Raw genomic sequence first — 24,795 nt, 5'->3', positions numbered from 1 at the left:
TAATTTTATGTAGATTATATTTCATCCAATGTTGGATTAGATCTAATTATTCAAATTTAATGTTAATTCGGTGTTTAATTTAATACTTAATTTTGGTTCATCTCAATTGAGCTAAATCTAATAAACTTGGCACAGATATAATTTAATGTTTAAGAGGAGCTAAGGACTGAAGATTGTAATTAAAAAATGTGTTATTTAAAATAATCTTTGTCTAATTTGAATCCAACTTAGTGTTTAAAAGGACTTGAGGATAAAATTGTAGGATTTAAAAAATGTATACGTCATTCAATCTTCAAACTATCAAATTTAGAAATGGAGATATTTTCATGGTGATGTCTAGATCTAGAAACCCAATTCGCCTACTAAATACATCCTGCGTTACAGATCTTCCTTTCAGTCTGTAACGTATAATCCGTTATGAATCATTTAGTTGTAGTTTCTCGTAATTACGCATTATCGAGGCATCGGAGGAACGATCGCTTTTTTTGCTTGACGTCGAATTACCCGATGCAGTAGCGTGTTTACCAACAAACCTGTTAATCATTACTCTCGAGAAACGGATTCTCGCTGAGAAACATAAACGCACGTATAGCTTGTCATTTCACTACAACGAGAATGTCAGTGATGCAGAGCAGTGAACCTAGAGGACGATTCAAAAATTCAGTCACAAAATTCTTGGAAAAGGATCATTATATTACATTGATTATCAAATTAATTCATAGAAGCAGACGAGCAATACTTACAATACTCGATTTTGAAATTAATTCTTTCGTAAAAGGCAAAAATAATAAAAACTTGAAGATGACATTAGTATCTTTGGAATTTACTTTGTTAACATATAATTAAATAATATAGGTATCACAAATAAAAAGATTTATCTAATATTGTTCCATGAGAAAAGGAAGAATGTTCAAATTTGAAAACTGGAAGACATGTTTTGAAAGGACCTGTATAACTTTTGCATAAAAACGTGTTAATTATAAATTGAGGATATTGAGAACTAAAAATAATAGTTTGTTTCCTTTTTTGAAGCAGCTTGTAGAGTTCCTGTTATCGAGGCCATTTCCATGAGACAAGGAAAGTGAGGAGGAATGCAATGTGACGTCGAGATAAGTAACGAGTTGAGCGTGTTTAATTACTCTCTCTGTTCACGAGAACATTTTTAGCATTGCTAATTCGTTCGAAGAGAACTTTATAGCGTTATAAATTATGAAACTCGATCGAAATTACAAAAATTCCACGACGTAAATTATATAGTTGAAACAAGGCAGGAAGCGTGTAAACGAGATTTCCTTTTTTCTCCCTTTATAGTTCAGAAGAAAGCGATGTAAAGTAAAATTGTTTTCTACGAATCTTCCGTCGTTATTTGAATTTTCTATGGTTCAATTTTGTCACTATTTCAGCTAACATCGAATAATTTCGTATTATTTCCACTAGAAACGGTCCAAGTGTAATACTTGTATAGAATCAGCTCTAATTGTGAAAGCGAAGACAGTAAAGTCGATGAAAGCGATCCTTTTGTTTTTCCAAAGCGATTTAACATGACCGTAATTCCGTGTGTTTCACGTTCAATTGAAAATTCCTACATGCAGAAAATGAAAATATTCCGTTTCGACTATACATTGCTTACAGGATGTACAAAATGTTCATATTTCCCCCTTGTAATAATTTTTTCATCCAATTGTAAAAAAGTGCATCTAATATTTATGAAAAAACGATACACATTTTCACTCATTAATTACAATAGAGAAAGTTGTAAAAAAACTGCTTTCTGATATCCTTAAAGAACATAGTGCATGCACCATTTACTACACCTGCATACTTAGGTAGTTTTCAAATCTTATGGAATTATTTATCATAATTGAAATTTAAAAACTGAGATATAAAACTGAGATATCTTTTGATACAAATTCATATAAATTTTTTATTGTCATATCATTAATAATAATATGTAAGGTACATATAATATATATTATAATTTATTATAATTTGTAATAAATTATAATAAAATATGTAAAAGGTTATATGTAGACCGGAAGTGTTATATTGCCCGGATATAAAAATGCAATATGGCGGCTGAGGAAAGGTGGGCACATGCCACAAAGCAAGAAAACACATCGAGATCAGTTATATATATTTTAATCAATTTGTTTTTATACCGGACTACAAGGGTATATATATTTGTTTATTTGTGTACTTTTTTTTATTATTACAGTCGATTGCTTTCTCTTAACCATTCCAATCAATACAGATTGAGATTCGAATTTACAGCAATATATCGCGAGTAAGCAAATTAGCCTAATTTGATACGGCGTTTCCTTTTAGATCAACCAGACTCGAGAATCGTTATAATATACATGTACAATAATAAGCGTGCTGAATGTGTAAAAAGACGGAATAGATTGAATCCATTTAGGAGATAAAAATTGCTACAAAGTATCTTATAAACTGTAATTGACAATACAATGATATATAGTCAATCAGAACATTTTTTGGTAAGCAATACAAAAATTTTATTCATTAATGTTGAACGATTGCAAATACACAATTATATATTTCGAAAGAAAGAAATTACAATACCCAAAGGTCAATTGTCCCATTATCTTAATTAAAAAAGAATTTCAACGTTGAAAATGTTTAAAAAAATATCCCAAAAGACATAGATGTCTTTTATAAAAAATTTAATGTAATACAAATAAATAAGAAAGAGAAGATATTCAATTTCTTCTTGAATCTAACAATATTTATGTTAAAAAATATTAGATTGTTCCTTACCGAACAAAATTTTGAAATGTCCACTGCAATCATTCAGCATTTCTGTGATCAAAAGATCGAGCAAAAAAAGATCAATGTACGCGTGTTCAGCTGTGTCGTGGAACAACGAACAGTTCAAGACCTCTTCTGTTAATTACATTGCATCAGTATATGTATACAATTGATTGTGTAGGTGAACAAACGAGTGTATTTACAATATCGGTACAGACAATATATACAGGTCGAAAAGTGTAACAGACAGTTTCTCGTGTTTGTGATTTTAATCCTTGTCGAATACGATTACTCTTGACGACTAGTGATTGTAACAGCATTACAGGAAAACGATCGCGTTAAAGTGCGTCTCCACCAGCGTTCGCGAACAATATGGGACTCTTTGCATATCAAGAGAAAATACAAACTCGAACTTGAAGTCGAAAAATGTGGAAATAGAAATCCTGTGTTCGCGGTGAGAAGTTGAAAGTGACATCCACACCGGCTAACATCTCACGAATATCGTTCCCAGATATTTCATAACCATTACGCAATCTTCTTGTAAACACTTCGTTGTCCTAGTTCTTAACTGTCCTAACCCCATTTTTCTAAAGAACGTAATTAGCTAATGCACATATGTCTCATCGGTATAAAGAATACAAATTCATGAGAATATGATGAAAATTCTACTTAGCAAATAACAAATATTCAGTTCTCTTAAATTCTAACTCTATACGATTATATAAAACTACATGAAATATAAAGTCTAAATAAAACTTTTAGCTGTAAATAAGAACTAGAGCAACGACTTAACAAATTCACGCCTTATTCATAACATTTGTCTAATTAAAATAAGATCAAATATGATATAGTTTGAATCATTTATAATTTTGTAATTACAAGTGATTGACAGTGTTCGTGTAGTGTTCGTCGGTGAGAATCCGTCTTTATGAACATTGACCGAATTAACAAGATAACTTCAAAGGGACGACATATCGCAAGAAGACGCAAGAAGTTTGAAGGTTTCTTTTTGTTTTTTATTTTTTTGATTCAGATCAATGAAGATGAGCAAAATCTTCAAATTTGTAACACGACGTTTCCCTTCACAGGTGATTGTTTTTTATTGTCTGATTATTGTTTCGCTTTACACAACATTCCAATAATCCATTCATTTGCCTCTCTCAAGGATTAAAAACACAAAATGATACAGTTCTCGATTGAACATAAAACGCAGTAGGGCATTTCCGATCGTCTGTCTCTGTGTGGTATTTTATTTTGCGTGTTCATTACCTTTAATCGTCTTTGTCTGTACATATTTATACGAAATCGTTATCATTAATATCGTACAAAGGTAACGAAGCGGAGGAACATCGTTGAACGATATATCAACTATCCTAAAAATATTATATTCTTTACATCAAACGTTTTTCCATTTTTCAAATCTCGTTTTCGAGTTTTGTGTTCGTGCACGAAACATGTTAATCCTTTTATAGGCGGTGAGACTTATTCTTCTTTTTAATGAAATAGACACACTACTCAAAACAATTACGTAAGGTTAGAACTTTGTAAATGAGGAAATTATTGCATTCAAATTTCATAAAGGTACATATAATGCATCCAAGAAAAAATAAGTATATATTGATTACATACATATAGTTATATCTTTTATATTTTACAATAAATGTGTATGTATATATATTCTTTCGTTGATTAATAATATACTACATATATTCTACTTATTGATCACTTTCTCGATAGGATATTTTGACTAATATTTTGATTTTATTGCTTATATGGGTTAACCAGTTAAAGAGATTTTGAGCATGCGTATGTATCAACGACATAATGAGTTTATTGAATGATTTGTAATTGTTTTGAGTAGTGCACAAAAGAATAATATATACTGTGACAATGAAATATCACGCATTTACTTACGAACACGATATAATGTGCTTTCTGCGTTAATCACGTAATTTTGACGGACATGTGTGAGCAATTTGTATTTTCATAACATGAAATAAAAATACAAAGGCAGCTTTATTAAAATTTTCATCAAACTACAAATCGAATTTAGGATGTTAAAGGAAATGAAACAAATAAGATTAAAATAATTCCCATGCTTCCATGTATTCTTTATTTTATCTCTAGCATGAAAGGAAAAAAATTGATTTAAAGCACAAGTCAACTTGCACATGTCCTACGTATGATGCATAAGATATGTTGAGCAAACTTGATTTTGTACCATATGAACTTACAGGTAAAACCTAATGGATATCACAATCTAAAGCACGGCGATTTAGATGCTGGATAAACTATTAATTAAAGGAAATATAGCGAGGTGTCCAAAATTTATTCGATAACGGTGCGTAAGGAAAAGCCATTCAACTTTTACTTTTTTTCACACTCGTCACAAACTTACATTTACTTTCGTTAATTTTGTACTATTCAAAATTACAACTCATTTCAGGTCTTCCATTAACGCGTTAAACGCGTCATTTTTGTCATTTTGTTCCTGGGAACCGACACTAAACTTTTTATTTGTACACGGACTGCCACGGACGCGTTTTTTGTATTAACACACAGCACCGCTTAAAGGCGAGAATTCCTTTGTGCGTCCAATGTACGTACGTGTCCTGTGTCAAAAGCAGTCTTAAACCCAAGTCACACAAGCAACGCTATCTCGCTGCGATATCGCAGCCGGCATCCGTCGGGCACATTTGTACCTTTACAATGAAAAAGTATGCTTTTGTTTTCGCAGTATCTGATTTATCATGTGATTCGAATTTGACTGCTCTTGGCGCAGATGCGCGCATTAAGCACACCTAGAACATCCCGTCTTAAATGGGGAGCAAAACAAAATGAACTTCGTGTTTAAGATATTTAGATAATGACTGTATAAATTATGCAGTTTAGAAACTTTAAACTGCATAATTAACAAAGCACCAATCCATCCTCACTTTATTTCTTCCGCTATTCGATTCATTGATCGTATCGATTTCTTATTGATAAAATCTTAAAAGCTGTCGAGAAACAATTTGATAGCAGAACTAATGTTAGCTTGAAATAGTCTACTACGGAAGATAGAATGGAAGGGAAGAGATGTCTTCGAAAGCATTTTTTGAGCGATTCGGTATTTATCGAATGATTATACCTGTAACGAAGCTTCTTATGGAAATACTATACAATACGTTTATCGACGATAAATCGCAAGCGTGTTCGTTGCTTAATTCCAATTACGTAAGGCTCGATTTACACGATAGCACCTTCTCGTTTTATTTCACAAATCTTTCCTTTTCGCGGATGTCACTTTGATTCTTTGGGCAATGTCGAAAAACTCAATTGGTTAATTCTTGTCTGAATCAATAATTTAACATATACAACAATAATAATACTATCAATAACGAAAAATGTTATTATTATGCGGAAATAGATAGTTTTTATGGAGGTTAATCTTTTAATTCTAAGGTTAAGCTCCATCGTTCTACCAGTATAATAAAAGTAACATGAATTCGAGGTATAAATAGATACAAATCTATTACTTTTAATTAAAATTAGTTAGCGTGATCGTATCGTTAAATTCGATTTTTCAATCAAAGATCATATTTTTCCAAAAAATACCTCGAATTTAACAATACATCTAACATTTCTGAATACAGACATTGCATCGCTACTTATGTCGGATTTGTATTAACAATTCATCGCACGCTCGTCTATTTACTGATTCTAGAATAAAATAAGTAAACATACTATTTCCTTGTGATACAGTCTTAAATTTGCCTCGTACTCTCGCTCTGTTCTCATCTTAAAATGTTTACGAACTATACACAATTTTTATACAATTAGGCATATTCGTTTGTTTATCGTTTATGTCTTTTTTTTTTTTTTTTGTTACTTTTACGTTAGATGATAAATATCAAACGAATTTTCGCTTATCATCTGCATACCGTACATACTAACACGGATTGGCTTTCGTTCTTGGGAACGTAATTATCCGCGTGATATGGTTCGCTTTGTTTATTCATATTACTTTTTTTTTACTTTTGTTGTTTCTTTTTCTTGGTTTTAAATGGTCCGTAAATTTTGTGTTCGACGCAGCAGGTAGTGCGTGATAAGGCCCTAAATGTACATTCAAAAAATTCATAAAAACTTTTCGGCAGTAATGATGATAGACACGTGCGAATCATTTCATAACATCTCGCGTTTATAGTACATTTATCATACGCAGCTATGCGAAAATTGTGAACGTATATAGATCGGTACGAGCCGCCCATTTAGGCAGACGAGCGATTTGCGATAGCGTAACCGCCGTGGTAATTTCCTACTACGTTTATGCGTCCAATTTTTGCGTTAATTTGCCGCCACGTTTTGCGTTCCCGTGTAAACTACTTCATATAAATCTATGCTATTCTAAAACGCAGCAACAGAGTGTCACGCCGCTGACGTTCTCGCAAACCGTTCATCTATACCGAACCTTAGAGTTTCCTCTTCTGCAATGAAAATAATTTATATGTAAAATATTTTCATATGGCGTAAAATAATTAACACATTATCATCGGTTCACGCTTCTTTAATACGCCGAGCAAGAATCTATATGCGGTACGAAGTGCGACGCTTCTAGAAATTCGTAAACAATTAAAATAGACAAGTCAATAGACTAGTCAAAGATACTAATTACATTGTTTATAATTATATCAGACCTCGACTAATACTATTTATAAACATAAATAAAAGTAGCGGTAGTTAGCTAGATCTGATAAACTAAGGAGATTGGGGCTAGTTAAGTGCACGCGTACTTAACGAATATTCAACCTCGATTTTCTCGAGAACGGAGCAACAGAGCTCCATACGAACAAACTTTGTTTTTACGAAAAGATCATTTCTCGTAGTACGGTAATTAAGGAAAAAACACCTCCACAATAATAGGCTATATGTAACTGTAATATTTTTGTTAAGCACTACAGTTAAACGATTCGACTTGCTTTAGTTTCGCAATTCGCACGTGTCTAAAAGATAATAAAGCTGAATATTACACATTTACATGTGATTGGGGAAATTTTGGGGAAATTATTTACATTAAAAGTCGATCTCGTTATCGGATCCGAAATAATATCTCGGATAGTGGTTTATCGAAACGAAATCGCATCTAAAGCCAGTACAGTTTTTTCTATAGATCTGTAACTTACAGTACTGCCATTTTAACCGGTCAAAGTGGTACGTCTTGGTAACTGACTGTCGTTATCACTTTTATATAAACTATCTACAAACTCTGAAATCAATCTAAATATTGAATGTTATTATATCATTCTATCCATTTCTCTTAGCCAAAGAATAAAATTCCTGGAATAAACTCTCCTTTGCTAACTGGCCAGATTTAATTTCAACTAACTCGTTATAAGGCAGTACTGTATAGGATTTATTTTTATACTAATTGTAAGTATCTAATATTTGATTAAGCACACGCCGGTTTTCGATCCCTTTCGGTGTATGTTCTAGTTGTACATTCTGGTCTTACAAACACGACCTTGAAAAATGTTGATTCTGGTGTTCATTAAATAATGTATCAGCACCACTATACATGTGTGTATGTATGTACTTCGAAAATGTCGATAATCGAGTTTCACCTAATTTTTTCACTGAATCCCTGAACACAAATTGGCATCGAATTTTTTTCTCTCCCAATATATTTACAACAGATAATTCTTTTCTTTCATTCTTTATTCTAACGATATTCTCGTCGATACTAATGATATTCTAAAGTAATGTTAGTAAAAAAATGCAAAATGTTTTCTCTTAAAGAAAAAAAGAAAAAAAAAAGATTAATTGTGAAAACTAGGTGAAACTGCATTATTGATTTTTTTACAGTTTATCATTGTTAAAATAACGTTTGATTTCGTTATGTCGACATATGTATAATATTTACGTGTATATACAGAGTGTATCAAAATAAGTGTCGTCTAAAATAATTATTTTTTATCACTTTTTCTCTTACGTTGTCCAAATAGAATAATATACTTTTATCTCAGAATACCATGAAATGTAAAAGAAGAAATCTATTTGATTTAATTTCTCAAGGTCACTTTATATATTCGTTGCCAATGATACCGCATGAAACAAGTCCACGCGCAATGATTTTTGATCGATTGGTCGTATAAATTACAAACATGGTTTATAAATAATTAGTTACAAATATATCGATCTTCAACTTTAATCTTTTCTAGACATTAAATTGTTCAAAGGTCACTGCATAGTTATACATAAGTTCATCAGATATTTTTTTTATATCTTCATGGTATTAAAAATAAAAATATAATATTCTTCACTCGAAAATTCTTTCGTTCTTTAATGAAAATTCTATTTCGCTCTTCTACGTTATTTTGGTAATTTGTAATTATTAGACTCCGGATACTTATGCATTTTTTAGAAATGTAAAAATGCAAAATCTATAGAACGCATAAAATGTACAAAGTAGAGTATTTATTATAATATTTAGTACATGAAACAAATTTCTATTTATATTCCACTTTCTTTAGTTATGTTTACAAAAATCTAAAATCGCATAAGCATCCTCAGTCTAGTAAGTATTTTATACGACACTTTTTTCAGAACATCGTGTATACGGGTTTCTCGTATTTACTTAGAAGTAGAATTCTTTCGGGAGAACGAGAAAACCGAAGAAATCGAAATTAATTGCATCGACTAAGATAAAGGACGGGAGGAGATTAATGTTTTCGATAACGACTCCTTTCGTATTACTATAATATGCGATAACAAACGAATTGTGTGTATGTGCGCATAAAAAATTGAAAAATACATGACATAGAAAATGGAAGGAACTTGAATAACATTTGTATAGTACATTATACCTGATTTACAGAAATGGCGGCAACGCAACCTTCCACGGAACATATTCTTGTTTAAAAAAGTCGTTAGAAGTCCCATTGAAGTAGGCACGTATATATATATTGAACCGTTTTATACGTCAAGAAGAAATTAATTTAATGAATTTTAACCCTCAACCAACTATGATTGTACCATCTAAGACTCATCAACGAAACGAAGAAACGTATTTTCAATGACAAGATTTGATTTTCTAATTTTCATTATCAGGTACTTCTTGCACAATCCAACTGATATTATTAGTGAAGTCTTACAAGTTACAATTTACTAATATCAATAAATTCCCTAATATAGAATTAGACAATTTTTTTACATAAATTAAAAACTATTTGATCGCTCTATTTGTTGAGAAATTGTTGTAACTTGTTAATTCACTAATATCAGTAACTGGTAAATTATTGTGCAACAGGATCCTAATTTAATTTTAATAGTTTTATATGCAATAACCATAATTTTTTGTTATGGAAAAAAGGTATAATTTTCATCACCTTTTGATACTTTTATGATTTTACAGCTTCGAACAAAATTAAAAAACAAAAATATAATTATAAATGCTCATATTAATATAAGAATGTGTGTATAATAATGCCACAAATAGACACTAAAAAAAATATATGTGACCCAGTCATCCGTTGTTCGAGGGTTATAAATGTTAATACTATTGCAATTGGAATATTCAAAGAAGTGTACAACGAATAGTACAATTACGAACGTGTGTCGTATTTGAAAGTTAATATTTAAAAAATATTCTGACATCTAAATATTCAAACTACATGATTATTTAATTATCTAGTTTGAATATTTCAATTATTATTAATATTAAAGAAGTTCAAGTACCTAAATCGTCGTTATTAAAGTACACTAATTATCTGAAGGAATTATCTTTCTCGAATACTCGAAGTAACTGCCGTGTGTTATGATAAATTGATTCAATTACTGTATATATTCTGACGTTAAGTATGTCTTAAATTATTATGCACATAAATATCGTAATTAATATTATTAACAGTAGCAACTGCATATATGCATTTAGCACTTTCTACAAAATCAAAAATATTATTCCAAAAAAAAGTTAATTCAGCATTAACTGTTGAATAATTTAATTATAGTAATTGATTAAATTTTGCTAGTTGTATATTTGCAAGAAACATGTCAACAACTATTTAGATTAAATGTACATACAAATCGTAATTTCTATTGTTTATTAGCATTGAAAGCCTTATAAAATTGATTGTTAAATAAATTACCATAAACATATATATCAAATACGTGGATTTCTTAGCATTTCGAGCATACAAATGTGTTATACGAATAAATGATCAAAAAATTGTATATAATATATTTAATGATTACTTAAAAAGCAAATGGATTAAAGTAGATTAAAAATTGCTAGTTCTAATATGTAGCACTTGAATACTCGAATTAATTTTAATATGAGCAAGCATAAATACGAGCTAAAAACTTCAATATTTATATGTACGTATTCATGTGCATATTTATTATGTATATATAATATACTAAGTACTTTACGGCTAAAAATGATTAAACTATGAAAAGAAATTACGCAAAAAAAATTACAAAAATTGCAGCTAAAATATTATAAGAAAAGATCTTCAGATCTGAGCTCAACAATACATTGCACTATAAGTAAACAATTAGAAAAATGCATTCCATTTAGTTATAATTATTTGCTACGATAAAATATCAAGTATACAATTTTAAAACATTCTTTGTTTAAAAATACTGTTTCATTTGATTCTCTATATCTTAATGTAAAAACAGTTAGAAAAATAATACCAACTGAAAATACATATTTCACAGTAACCTTGACTTGCATTGTCTCATTGAGTCAGATCAATTTGGAAAGTGTATTGAGGATAAATTACCTCAATTCCTAAATGATTCATAAAATATATTGAGGTTAGTTTACCTCGAGGCGAGTGCACTGATATTTAGCACATGGTCTCTGACGCTGGAGCAGGTACCGTACTCAGATTCTTGTCATTAGGATCTGAGCTTTCTGAGTCCCGGATCGGTGGCCTTGAAAGCGTTTGCTCGATCTCCCTGGTCACGCAAATTGTAGGTGGAGGCCTTCGAGACTCTTCATCGATGGCAGAAGCTCTTCGAAGTTGATGCCTGTGTTCGTTCGATATGAAGAAGGTAGCTTCATCAGTATGCAAAGGCTCCTCGTCATCTGCGATGTACCTCCTCTGTATTAAATCTTCCATCTGTTGGTAATCGCACTCCTCAGCATCACGTAGATGTTCATTCTCAATTTGCCAAGCCATCTCAGGGTTAGACATTTCTGATAAGTTTCTAGCTCTCGAAGGTGGTGGAGAAATTGGCGGTGTTCGAGGTGGACTTAGAAGGCCACAGTAGCTCTCCAGCTCATCCGTTATGCTTGTATATTCGGCATGCATGGCTAATAGGATAGACCTCTGCGTACTACTTGTTGAAGACGATGGAATGACTGCAACACGTGGCTCAGCCCACGTTACTCCTCTTGATATGTTCGATGGTGGAAAAATCGTTACATCATCTGACTCTGAACGTGTTCTACTATTTTGTCTAATAGGTCGTTCTGTAGAATCTTGCCTAGGAATAGGTTCCGAAGCTGGCGCTTCGCTGCTGGCTTCTCTGCTCGGTTCTTTGCTTGTAGCTTCTCTGCTTGTTTCCCTACTTAATTCTCTACTCGTTTGCCTACTTGGTTCCGTACTTGGTTCTTTGCTACTTGGCTCTCCACTTGGTTCTCTGCTTGGCTCTCTGCTTAGCTCTCTGCTGTCAGAATGCGAATCCTTCTTTAGGATCTCTCCTTCACCATCTACTTTGCTCGCTTCAGTTTCCTGGCTTGTGATTGTCTTTATGTCATCTTGAACAGTGTGTCCATCTCCACTTATAGAAGACTCGTTCCTACTGAGGTTCTCACGGGATATAGCAGTTTCTGAATGTTTCAGCACATCATCATCTATTGATGGGCCTAGGTTAAGGAAAGTGCCATCAGTCATCGATCGGACCAATCTCTTACGTTTAATCGCAATGGCTGGTAGTTGGGTATGAGAATCTGTTTCTGACAGAACTTCTGAGCGTTCTGATACCCTACGCTGGCGACCGTCTATATCAAAACTAGATAAGCCCTCCATGTTGGGCATGTGAATAGCCATGAATCGGTGGATAACTCCTAGGTGTGCCAAAATCTGTTCATTTAATTCTTCCAATTTGCGCATACGAAACTCCACTGCCTATAATAATATCGAAAGTTCTATTATAATATCTGACAGTAAATTTATTAATATCAGTAAAACATTAATGGTACAGTATAATTACTTGAAGAGATGCATTTTGAGTATTTTCTTTCTTGTCAATATCTTCGATCTTCGAATGCATATTCTCCACCCTTTCTGTGGTAATTTTAACACGTTCCTCTGTAGACATTTGCAGTTTCAACTCTTGCTCGCGGAAGTATCCTTCAACGCAATCCTCTTCAAAATCGTAGAGGCGCTCCATGTCGTCTGCCTCTAAGAACAACTTCAGTCCATTGTCGTAGGTTTCACCAGTGTTTGCTTTCCCTTGTGTTACATATCGCAGCAAATATTTCACCACCAGATATATATGACAAACTACAATGAGCGGAGGAGGTAAAACAGGTTTCTGTTCATACTCCATAACAACAGTAAAACGTTGGAACATCCAAACTTGGTGCGCCACCGCGTTTACTTCATTGAAAATATTATTGAATACGGCAATCAAAAGATTTATTAACAATATGTTTGCAATTAAAAGATAAATGGACATTACAGTAGGTGTGATCCACCGGCCTGGTAAACATGGAATCATTCCTGGTTCGTCTCCGCAATCTGGATCTATGTTGTCGGCATACACCTCTCCATATAACATAAAATATGGTTCCATAAAAATCTATAAAATAAAAATATATATTCTTTATAGAACAGAATAGAATAGAATATAGAATATGAAATAATAATAACAAACTAATATGTAATAATAATAAACTGAAATAGAAAGTAAATATTTGTAGAAAGTACATACATCACGAATAATCCTCAATTTCGGTTCAGCATTAGGGTTCAAAATTGCCTGTCGAGTGACTCCAAAACTCATTAATACCACTATTAAAAGTACCACAAAGTATGTCATATTTTTTACCATTTTTCCCATCATTGTAACTAAAGGACCTAAGAACAATAATATAAAATTTATTTATTATCTATGCATTCATACTTCATATTTTTGCTAACTTTCCATTTAACTTGCGTGACATACCAAAGTACTTATTTACACCAAGAATGTTCAATATCCTTAAGTACCAATAAATGGAATCAACGCAATAGATGACACGACCAATATCGAGAGTTGAGTGTCTTAAGCGTAAAGCTAAACCAATTTGAAAAAAAATAATAGCAGCTGCATCACAAGGATTCCACATATTCCATGCCCAAACACTAAATTTATGTGAAAGAGTAGCTGGTTCGGATGTTGCTATTTCTCGTACTTTTTCACATCCTAATGTACAAATATATGCAATGGCATAAATCTCTGCTAATGATGGACGATCATCCATATGTATGAGAATGGAGTATGAGAAGAGAACCAAGAAAATAATGTATGCTATCTATAAAATAAAAAGAATAAGTTTAGCATGTAATATATTAGAAACTTAATTATTTCATGTATAAAACTTACAGCATTAGCCCAAAATTTTGTGATGGGAGCTGTATAAAATTCATACAATTTTTTCCTCAATCTCAATGGCCTGCTGTTCTTGATGTCATAGTAGTCAGAGTTTATACCATATGTACGATGAATTCCATCATCGTTATCTGTCAGTACTTTACCATTCTCTTGTACAATTGTCTCCTTGATGACAGTAGTGTGTTCGTTGCTGATTAAAGCCTACATGAAGAAACCGGAATTTCAGAACAATGTATACAAGCATTAAGATAGATTGTACAGGACATTAACACATAGATAAGAATCTGTTGTCTTTATTAATTCTTGATCATTCTCAGAAACCATTTACAGTCTGGATGTTGCTAACAAAATAATCAAAGAAATCAATTGGATAGAATGGTACATAGCATGTAAAAAGCACATACTAAACGAAAAAGTTCTTTCTGGCATTCTAGAATATTATGAAAGGTAGGAGTATATAGATGACATACATTCATTTCTGTACAAATACGTAATTATTTACTATTATATAATTAAACTATATGATCATGTGGAATTATGAATGAAATGTACATTTCAAGCGTACAAGCATGGTGAACTTGTAATATATTTTGTGAAAGGGAGCAATTACTTGCGGTATTGTATTTCAATATAGAGATTCATAGCAAGTATTGTAATAAAGAACTAATCCAGTACAAAAATATTTTAATAAACAGAGAAAATAAAAATAAAAATAAATAAGAAAGGTGTAAAAAACAGTGAACTTATTTAATAGCTACAATAGAAGATAAAGAACGATAGAATAGAGTGCAAATAGTGTTAAAAATTATGGTTGTATAGAACATAAATTGTTAGTGCATATGGGTAACACGAGGGAAGTGAAAATTTAAAGTAGTTACATCACCAAACAATATTTTTGTTTCTCCATGACTCAATTAGAAATAACTTCATAAATAGAATGTTTGAAATACAAGGTTGTATTTTGGTACATTAAACAATAAATTAGTAAGAATAAATTATCAAAAACATACGACTGGTAATGGTTAGAGATTTTTTAACCGCTAAATGAAAAACATCGGTATGTCGTGATGACACATTTCAGAAATCTAAAGCTGACATACATATATAAACATATATCAAGTAGCTTGTGTTATTATTGTTAATTTTTTATGAAAACTATACCGATATTTTAGCGGTATTGTTTTTATATTCGACATCAAGATGGACGATTTTTTTGTTAAGTATTTATAACAGTACAACACGATTTGCTTTAGAATAGAAGCGTTAGTTATCATCCTCACCGGTACGGATTCCGATACTGAATAAATAGAAGTTTTCCTTGATGATAACTAATAACATAAGAAAGATAGTTGAAAAGTGCACCGGAAAGTGTAAACTTATTGGTCATAGAATCATTGCATTTCAGGTCATTATAGATATACCTTAGCGCCTTGTTGGCTGCTGGATTTGTTGCGTACGCTCAGGCTCCTGCGCTGACGTTTCTAAAAAACAATTCATACGCATACCCACATAGTCTATGAGTCACAAAAACATTTCAATACCTCTAATAGCGATCGATACACTATACCATACAATACTGAGCAATTACTAGACATACAATACCTTTCCAAACAATATATACTTAAGTATACATATCTCAATAATAAATGAAATAAAATTATATACTATAATTATATTTCATACATCTTATCTGCCTACATGTACAGAGAAATAAGAATTAAGAATATAAAAGGCACAGTTTAAATATAATTATGATCTGTTAATAGTATTTTATGCTTTGTGTGAAATATTTAAATATAGATTTAATATAGATATAAAAGAGTTGTAAAACGTTTCTTTTTTCATTATATATAACGTAAATAGACATATGCGTATACGCTTCTATATAATGGTTCAAATAACTGTTCAAAGCCAGCAACCACATGTACCAACTGTGTTACTGAAAGTTATCTCGAAAATAAACTATGTTCTAAATAATTATTAAAAGTGACTACATTTTGCATTGAATTTATTATCGTGAAAATTTGTTATTTACAAATGACAATACTTTCGATAACTTGTATAATGAATGGACGAAATTTGAAAACGTTATCCAAAATAATAAAGCAGTGATTGCCACTATGTTCAGAAATAATAATTGCAGCGTGAAATGTGTAATGATGAACTCTTATAAATGCAATGATAAGCTGTATTAATTATTACCAAATATTCTACATTTTTATAATAATTTATTTTATTCATAAAATAGGTTCATAATGACCATAAAAATTAATCAACATTAAATTTTCATAAACCTTAGTCTTTTTTAGCTGCCAATAACTATTACATAATTAGTTAATACTTTTATATCAAAATATTATTAAAAAAGAACATTTATTACCTCAACATCTGGACCTGTTGATATACCATGCTCTGAATCACTATCTTCTTTCTCATCTTCGAGAGAGATCAAATGTTCTTCCTGAGTTTGTGGCATCAGTTGCAATTCCTCGCGACTTTTAAATTCCAAACACATTATATAAAATGGACAAACTAACCCAAGTACAACCTAACAACAAATTAAAACAATATTATAAAATATGAAAAATATATTCTTTACATTACATCCAATTCAATCACCTTTAAATTCGTATTCTTTCTCGTACGAAGACCTCCCATCCATAAATCAGCTAAAATAATTTGGCTACAAGGGTGTGCTAAAAGTGGTCGATGATTAGCCGTGACAGCCAATGAAAGACATGTTTGACCAGACCAATTTTGAAGTTCAGAAGTTAATAGCTGTTTCGTTTGATCGTCATCTTGACGATAACAATAATCTAACAATTCCAAAGCTATACAAAAAATTATATTGTACAAAAATAATAAAAAAAGAAAATATTATGATAAATATTGTATTGCAAATATATTATATTATTAGTACCAATATTTTCAAATTCTTTTCCATAACTCCGCAATTCGTCATAAACTTCCGTTTCAAGATCATCCTCAGCAGCTTCGTGCGCCATAGCTTTATACAATTTAAGAGCAACGAGTGCTTTTGCTAAAGCTTCTTCCCCGTGTTGCCACATTAATAGTGCCATTTGCTGTCGTTTAGTTAACACAGCCCATATAAGCAACTCATTGAAAGGATAATCAAAAAGCGGCGTGTCTCGATTAGCTGGTAAAGTTTCAGCGAGCAAACTCATTGTTAAGCTATCTTGTTTACTACCAGATCCCGAATAGTAGCGACTAGTGCTACCCAGGACGCAGCTATTTCGATGCATATGTTGAGGATGTGCCCCAGATCTCTTCATCACTTTGGTATAGATCATACGGAATCTTCTGCGTGTGTACTGCGACCGATACGCGCCACCCATTAATTTATTTATTACGAGGCCGATATCGTGCAGTGTGTACATGTAGCCCCGTGGAATATTTGGTCGAACGTCGCGGAGAATGTAGCCCAGTGTGTTCGAAGGGCCTTCTTTCTAGATAATCGATATAAATAAAAAGAGCATGCTCATTATGTAATAATTTTAAATGCAGGATGTCCTATGAAACAGCCAAACTTTGTCATTGTATTCTATAGTTATAGCCAAGGAAAAAATTTTATATAAATGCTATATTAAAATATAAATGTAGGTCATTTAAAGCTTAACTTTAACATCTTTTGCTTGATTATACTTATAGAAAATATTGATACACACACACATACACAGAATTTGGCTGATAGATCCTGAGATATGTTATATAATAAAAGCAAAGAACTTACGGTATTGTACAATTCCTCAAGGCGAGGTATAGACAAGAATTTACGCATAGAGACTCCATTTTCTAAGAGAAGTTTCACGAAGTCAATTCGATCGTGTTGCAAAGCTTGCATCATTGCCTGTTCTAGAGCACCTGATGGCCAATTTTGACCATACACAAATATTTCACAACGCGCTATGTCCACTCTATTCCAAATTAAAGATAATGATAGCTGCTCAGCAGGGGATAATTGCTTGGACTTGAACAGAGCTGTCAGAATCGTTTGGTCAAGTTCCTGTGGCCGCTCTTGACTTATTCTAAATACTGTTATCTGTAGAAATTTAATTTTAATGATTATATAATGCACAAATAATTAACCCATTTATTTATATGAATAATTTATCTATATAAAATGACTAGTGTACCAACCAAATGTTTCTTACGGGTACATTGCAAAAGTTCAGAGTACAGTTGTGATGCCTGTTCAGAGGATACTTTGAAAGTGCGTTTGATAGTATCTAAAAGATGTCCTCTCATACTTTCTAATGGTCCCTCATTCTCTCCATTCTCTCCATCTCCTTCAGACGCGTATCTAAATTTTTTATTTACTATCATTGTCAAAATATAATTATATTAAGAAATATGTATAGCTAGTTGGTCATGACGTTCTTACTTATGCATAAAAGCGATGAGATCAGCTGCACGACCTGATCCATCGCAAACTACTACAGGAACAGGAGGAACGTCTGTAACATACTCTAAAACTGATCGAATCGTATTTGTTCCTCCTTCAATTACCAATGCCACAACAGGAATACTGCTGTGTGTGTCTGCAATAAATTTTTCATTTCATGTTACAAAGATTATTTAAACGATATACATCTAAATGTCAATACTTACATGGCTGTAATTTTAGATTAGAAATATATTTTTCCAATCTTCTACGCAGCACAATTTCTGCACCATATCGACCACCGGTACCGTTATCCACCAATAAAAAATATGCATGACGATTGTTTAAAACTGCATATTTAGACCTAAACAGTTGTAATAAGTATGAAAATAGATATTTATAACAAATAGTACATTAACCATAGAAATTATATCTTACCACGGAGAGGAAAGACATTCATAAGGTACTTCACCTCCACGGCCTACAAGTTCATGACTTTTGTCTAAAATTCCCCATGGTGCTATGCCAATACTTACAACCCGACCTTGTCTTTGAGATCGTTCTAATAGCAGGGCATCTCCTACTTGTCTTGTTACACCTACGAAATTGAAATGTAATGTTTATAATCAGGGATCATAATAGCTAGAATCAAAATTTAAAAAGTTGCAGTCTAAAAATTAATATTGGTTTGACAACTAAGTGATTGCGGATTTGTCATCAGGTGGTATTGATAAAATCTGCAATCACTTAGTTGCCAACCCAATAGCTTAGTTTAGATGATTTTAGTTATGAATAATCATTGTAAATGAAAGAATTTTAAAATTTCTGTAACATTTAATGATTACTGCCTTCTATTTAAATCTTCTTTTCAATGACATTTTTCAAAAACTTTAGACGTAACTGTTATTTTTGGTCTCCATTTATAATAGAATTTATACAGTTATTCCAATAAAGATAATTAGCCTAATTACATTTATTTCAATCTACCTGTATTAGTTCCACCTGTGAATATCCATGCACCAGTTGTCTTTGCAGCCTTCAGCAAACCTTTCCTTAGAACTTTTTTCAAAGTTGGCTGCAGTTCGAAATTAGATCGACCACCATGCACAGTTATTAGTAACTTAGGTAATCCCAGATTCCATTCTCGACACAACAATTGTACTATTGGTTCTGGCCTTGTGTCATAAGCAAGTCTCACATACTTAAAATTCAATATTAATATAAAAAAAGAAATATATTATATATTTTAATATGTACATATTTTTCATTTATTTACTTGAGCTTTAGTTGGATGAGGTCCACCTTGAAATTCAATGGTACCATATGCATCAGTAGGAAATGGACGTGTATTTTTTCCAGGAGACCATTGTTCTCGATCTTCTTCTTTGGTATTACTAGGAGTGTAACTTTGAACATCTATACCAGCTCTGCAGTGATGAGTATAAGAATATCCACAACAACATCTATAATAATCAATCATTTATTAATATTTTTACTGAGAGGAAGAGGCTAGATGTAACTGGGTACAAATACTCTTTAAATAGAATAGAAGCATGTGATAATTTTCTTCATAATATAAAGCAGAATGCTATAGAAAACTATTGCATATAATTGTACCATTTTACAACTAATCGTTTTTTTTTTTTTTTTGTCAATATAAAAGGATTGCTTATGACTGTACAAAATATATTTCTATATCTCACGAACATAGTTTGCTCATTAAGGAAACTTATAAATGTACATGGTATCAGAATAACTATTAGCTACTGACAATACTGATTTTACAGACAATAGATTTTATGACGATTATTTTCATAACAGGTTTCCTTAATGTAATTATTGTCCAAATACTATGAATTATAATATTACCATAATAATATTTGTATAAATATACGATTTGATTACTTGGCTGCATGATGTAATGGATATGAACTCTAAGAGAAAATGAGATGTTTTATGAAAAGCAGTAAACAAAAAGAAAATTTAAAATAAAATTTTATCAGTGAGGTTTCTCAAAAAGAAGCAATTCAATGATTATATAATGCAATTTTGGTGCAGATTTTATGTATGCTACAAAAACTTAGAGTCTAACAGCTCTTTTAGTACAAACCATTATTGCTGAGAACTGTATAGAATGCATGTAATGTAACAGTACTTTATTAATGACTACTCAAAGATGTGGAAAATAGTATATAAATTATTATTTTCTCTTTAAAGGAGAAATATTATTTAGCTTACATATTAGGGAAATACATATAATACTATTTTGGAATATAATTTTGATATATATTTGCAGAAGCAATATTAAATATCTTTGTTAAGTCACCTATCCTTCTTTTTTTCTTTTTTTGATAAAGAACACAAAGTTCTCAATCTTGACAAAACCCACAATGAACTCTCACCTGGAAGTGGTGATCACATCATACTCTGCATTCTTATCTCCCTTTACTTGCATAAACCTATAAATGGAATGAAAGAAAAAAAAGTAAATGAAAGGAAAATGAACATAAACAATTATGTTAGTAGTGACCTAGAAAATTCAGAAATAAGTTTTTTATAATAAATATTTGTAAATGTATATAAATAATGTATGTATATAAACAATTGTAAAAAAATACTAATAATTGTAAGGATCATAAAAATGGAAGGCATATTTAAAAATCAGCATTGAAAAGCAATATTTTATAATATAACGTTAAAATTAATAATTATAGCATACAATCATCATTGTTAATGTAATTATGCTGTTTATATTGCCTCTGCAAAAATATTGTCCTTTTAAAGAAATATGTATTCAAAATATGTATATATAGCCATTTATCAATGCTCAATAAGTATGTTTAACAAAAGAATAAGTAAATAAATAAACATAGAAGTTCAATAAATGCATGATGATGATGTCAAGAATGATATATATTGAAAAAAAATTTATTTGATGTATTCCATAAAAATATGTTTAAAGTTAAAATAATTTTTAATAAATATTTTTGCACGTTTTTAACGTTATAAACACTCATTGATCATAATGTGGGATATGCAAATGTATTCTGTAAGAATATCTAAGTAAAAAATAAAAAAGTAATGAACATTACATACTTGTGTTCATCGTCAGCACTTGGAATAAATTTTGAGCATTCTCTTTTTTGAAAAGTTGCCTCTATCCAACTGCGTTCAGTTACCTAAAATATATTTGAATTATTCATTTATCATTACAAAATGATATACACATATATATATATTTACAAAATTTATAATGTAATATTTACAGTGTTAAATGGTAAAATAAAATGTGATGTTTGACTAAAATATCTTTTCTTAAATAAAGTAGAGTAAATGAAAACATGAGATACCTTTGCCTTTTTTCTCTTCATTTTAGGAGTGTTGGCTCCACAAATAATACTTCCCATTGCCATCTTGATACGTATATGCATTCACCTTAATATTAAGCAATACACTAACTAAAAAAAAAAAAAATCAAACAAAACTAAGTACAGAACAAGAAAAATAATGATAAACTAACACATAATAAACTTATTACACATTTCTGACTCTTGTATTTAAAATAATTATTCTTTACAGGAATTTCAAATATTACACTGTTATAAATTAAATCATTAGTAATTATAAATAATACAAATAGAAATTATATATAACAATGAATAATATAATATTTCTGCGTTTTTTCCTTAGGAAAATATAGAGTAGTTAATAAAACAAGTTTGACTTAAAGGAAACCAATAAAACTTGCATGCAATAGAGATAAGATAAATGATATAGATAAGAAAAAGAAATCTTAAATTTCTCTTTGAATATGTACTTTCAATACAAAACCTGAATTACACATAATGCAACATATTTTCGTGGCAATTGAAGTTCATTTATTTCACTCATTATAAACAAATAAATTATATACTCTTAAAATTTTATTATATGATAAAATAATTCTATAAATAATATATACCTATACAATTTTGTTTAACCCAATTCAATTCATTGCATTTTAATATTCATTATTTGATATTTATATCAATAATAAAGCTATGAATCATTAGGTAATTAATGGTAAGAGAAAAGGCAATAAGTACATTTTCTGAAATGATATTTTGGCTATAAAAATGAGTAATATTGTTGAGGTAATGTTATAGAGATATAATGCATTTTATGTTAAAAGTATTGTATTATACTCACCATACGACAACTTTTGGTTTTGTCTATCATATCTACATAGAACTGCATCAACAATATCAATGTATATTTGAAGCTTAGTAAAACAAACTTGCAGTTCAAAAGTAGTGATTATGATTAGTAGCTAGCAGTAGATACTTAACTGATACAATTAAATTAGATTTATCTGAAAAAAATTAAGAAATCATTTAAATGTAAATGTATGTTGATAACAATGTTAATTATGATATTATAACACACACAATTTATTAGATTCATTCAGGATATGAAATATCCTTTTCTTCAAATAAAACTTTAACGATACAGTTAAGATTACTTTAAAACATCATATTACTTAATCAAAACAATTTCATATGATTCAATGCATTTTGCTAACAACTACCTAGTTTCATTAGTCCTAATTTATAAAAATTAACTTGTCCTAAAATTAAAAAATTCCTGGAGTAGTTCTTTTTAAAATAATTTATAGAATTTTTTAATAAATTATACATTATAGAAATTATTTAAATGAAATAGAAAATCTCTTTAACCTTCACCAAATGCTAAATTTGTTTCCAGTAACTTTCATTTAACTTTTTGTAAATCTAACTCATACCAGAAAATTACACAAATATTTTCATTATTTGTAAGAATTAATAATAATAAAATAAATAAAGGTTTTTAATATTGAATATACATAATTTCTAACAAATTTGTTCTTTAACGTGCTAGATAATTAACAATAGAACAAGATTACTACTAAATCGATTTTAATTCGTTGTATAACATTATATATTTTCTACCATTATTCACACTTGAAATAATCAATTAAATAGAAATCATCAACCAATTAATTGGAATCAATTAAATAATATTCAGATGAGTATTGTAATCATGACAGTTTAAAATCGGCGGGAAAATTCACAATTTGTCATGTGCTTATAACTTAACCTCATATACTTCTAAGCATGACCATAATATCAAATACTTTTATGAGTATTTCAAATTTTAATGAAAAATAATACAACTATTAAAACATAATCTACATCGTATGGAAAATGTCATAATTATTTAATATTAAATAGAAGATAATAACATTGATTTATACGCACCTTAAATGTATACGAATGAAATTTTTTCAAGTAATCGTATTCATCGTGTGTAAAACATCGCACATGTAGGGAAATCAGGGTTGAATGTATTTTTTAATAAATTTATTTTACAGCACTTCTTGCAATTCATAAACTTCTTTTGCACTGTTTTTTTATCTTACGTCACACAAACTAACTGCACTATTTCGATATTTACGCACGGTGTTTGCATCTTTCTTTTTACGTTACGGGACGTTTCATTATTTAATCTTGTACGTTATATGTTTTGGAATTTAAAGAGAAGCGTTAATAGAATATAATGGAGAGCAACGTGATAAAACGTTTTGTGGAGAGAATTCGTTCTATAATTCGCGTATCATCCCTTGGAAATATCGAGCTTGCTCCCCTGCATCGTTACTGACAAAGTAGGCCAAGAACAAGGTTAACACTCGCATGGCCGTCGCGGTCTGGGTTTGCTCAGAGCCAGTAATGCATTTTCTTCCTGAATTTTTTAATATGTTTATAATATTATATTTATATAATTATATATTTATAATATTATAATTATAATTCGAAGCTTAATTTTAAAAATATTATGAAAATTGGAATCATAGCGAATTTAATTTGATAATTAAAATTATTGACTTTTAATACTTTTTTTTTCTTGATTTCTTGTACAACGCTATTATTTCTACAAAGAATTTGAATTATCTCAAATTTGATTACATTTTCCATAACTAAAAGTCTTGAAAATTAAAAGAAAAATTACTGTGGCATAACAATTTA

At 30.5% G+C, this 24,795-nt stretch overlaps 1 protein-coding gene and 1 long non-coding RNA gene across 10 annotated transcripts; one reads left to right on the top strand and one right to left on the bottom strand.

The window, feature by feature from the left end:
* The first annotated feature begins 4,908 nt into the window (after positions 1-4,908).
* LOC117232697 lies at positions 4,909-6,126 on the top strand. The gene is made up of 2 exons (XR_004493172.1): positions 4,909-5,107; positions 5,213-6,126. It is a non-coding gene; the product is annotated as an uncharacterized LOC117232697 (long non-coding RNA).
* A 5,029-nt stretch (positions 6,127-11,155) lies between these two features.
* LOC117232696 (transient receptor potential cation channel trpm) lies at positions 11,156-24,442 on the bottom strand. 9 transcript variants are annotated; one of them, XM_033492234.1, is made up of 22 exons: positions 24,031-24,442; positions 22,943-23,105; positions 22,105-22,212; positions 21,851-21,933; positions 21,157-21,213; positions 20,031-20,217; positions 19,742-19,955; positions 19,193-19,352; positions 18,982-19,118; positions 18,755-18,911; positions 18,511-18,673; positions 18,104-18,412; positions 17,273-17,819; positions 16,972-17,183; positions 16,733-16,900; positions 15,774-15,833; positions 15,633-15,680; positions 14,344-14,553; positions 13,924-14,272; positions 13,690-13,835; positions 12,967-13,557; positions 11,157-12,881 (listed from the first exon to the last, which is right to left on the bottom strand). In XM_033492234.1, exons 3-22 carry the CDS (start codon positions 22,183-22,185, stop codon positions 11,595-11,597), a joined length of 5,166 nt encoding a protein of 1,721 aa, XP_033348125.1. In that variant the 5' UTR covers positions 22,186-22,212; positions 22,943-23,105; positions 24,031-24,442; the 3' UTR covers positions 11,157-11,594. The 9 variants fall into 9 exon arrangements, with proteins under 9 accessions (XP_033348133.1, XP_033348125.1, XP_033348128.1 ...); XM_033492237.1 differs by lacking the exon at positions 21,157-21,213; XM_033492235.1 differs by lacking the exon at positions 22,105-22,212.
* Between the last annotated feature and the right edge of the window lie 353 nt (positions 24,443-24,795).

Source organism: Bombus vosnesenskii, unplaced genomic scaffold (genome assembly GCF_011952255.1).
Source record: "Bombus vosnesenskii isolate JDL3184/JDL3185 unplaced genomic scaffold, Bvos_JDL3184-5_v1.1 scf7180000013293, whole genome shotgun sequence".
Lineage (NCBI taxonomy): Eukaryota > Metazoa > Arthropoda > Insecta > Hymenoptera > Apidae > Bombus > Bombus vosnesenskii.
This window is presented reverse-complemented; position numbering and strand designations above follow the sequence as displayed.

Excerpts from the sequence above, each read along its gene's own strand:
- LOC117232696 (XM_033492234.1), bottom strand. The coding sequence starts at position 22,185 with ATGCATATACGTATCAAGATGGCAATGGGAAGTATTATTTGTGGAGCC. Across the intron at positions 16,901-16,971 it reads GAAAGAATACGAATTTAAAG|GTTGTACTTGGGTTAGTTTG; the intron begins GTGATTGAATTG and ends ATTTGTTGTTAG. Across the intron at positions 14,554-15,632 it reads CAGTATCGGAATCCGTACCG|GCTTTAATCAGCAACGAACA; the intron begins GTGAGGATGATA and ends TTCTTCATGTAG.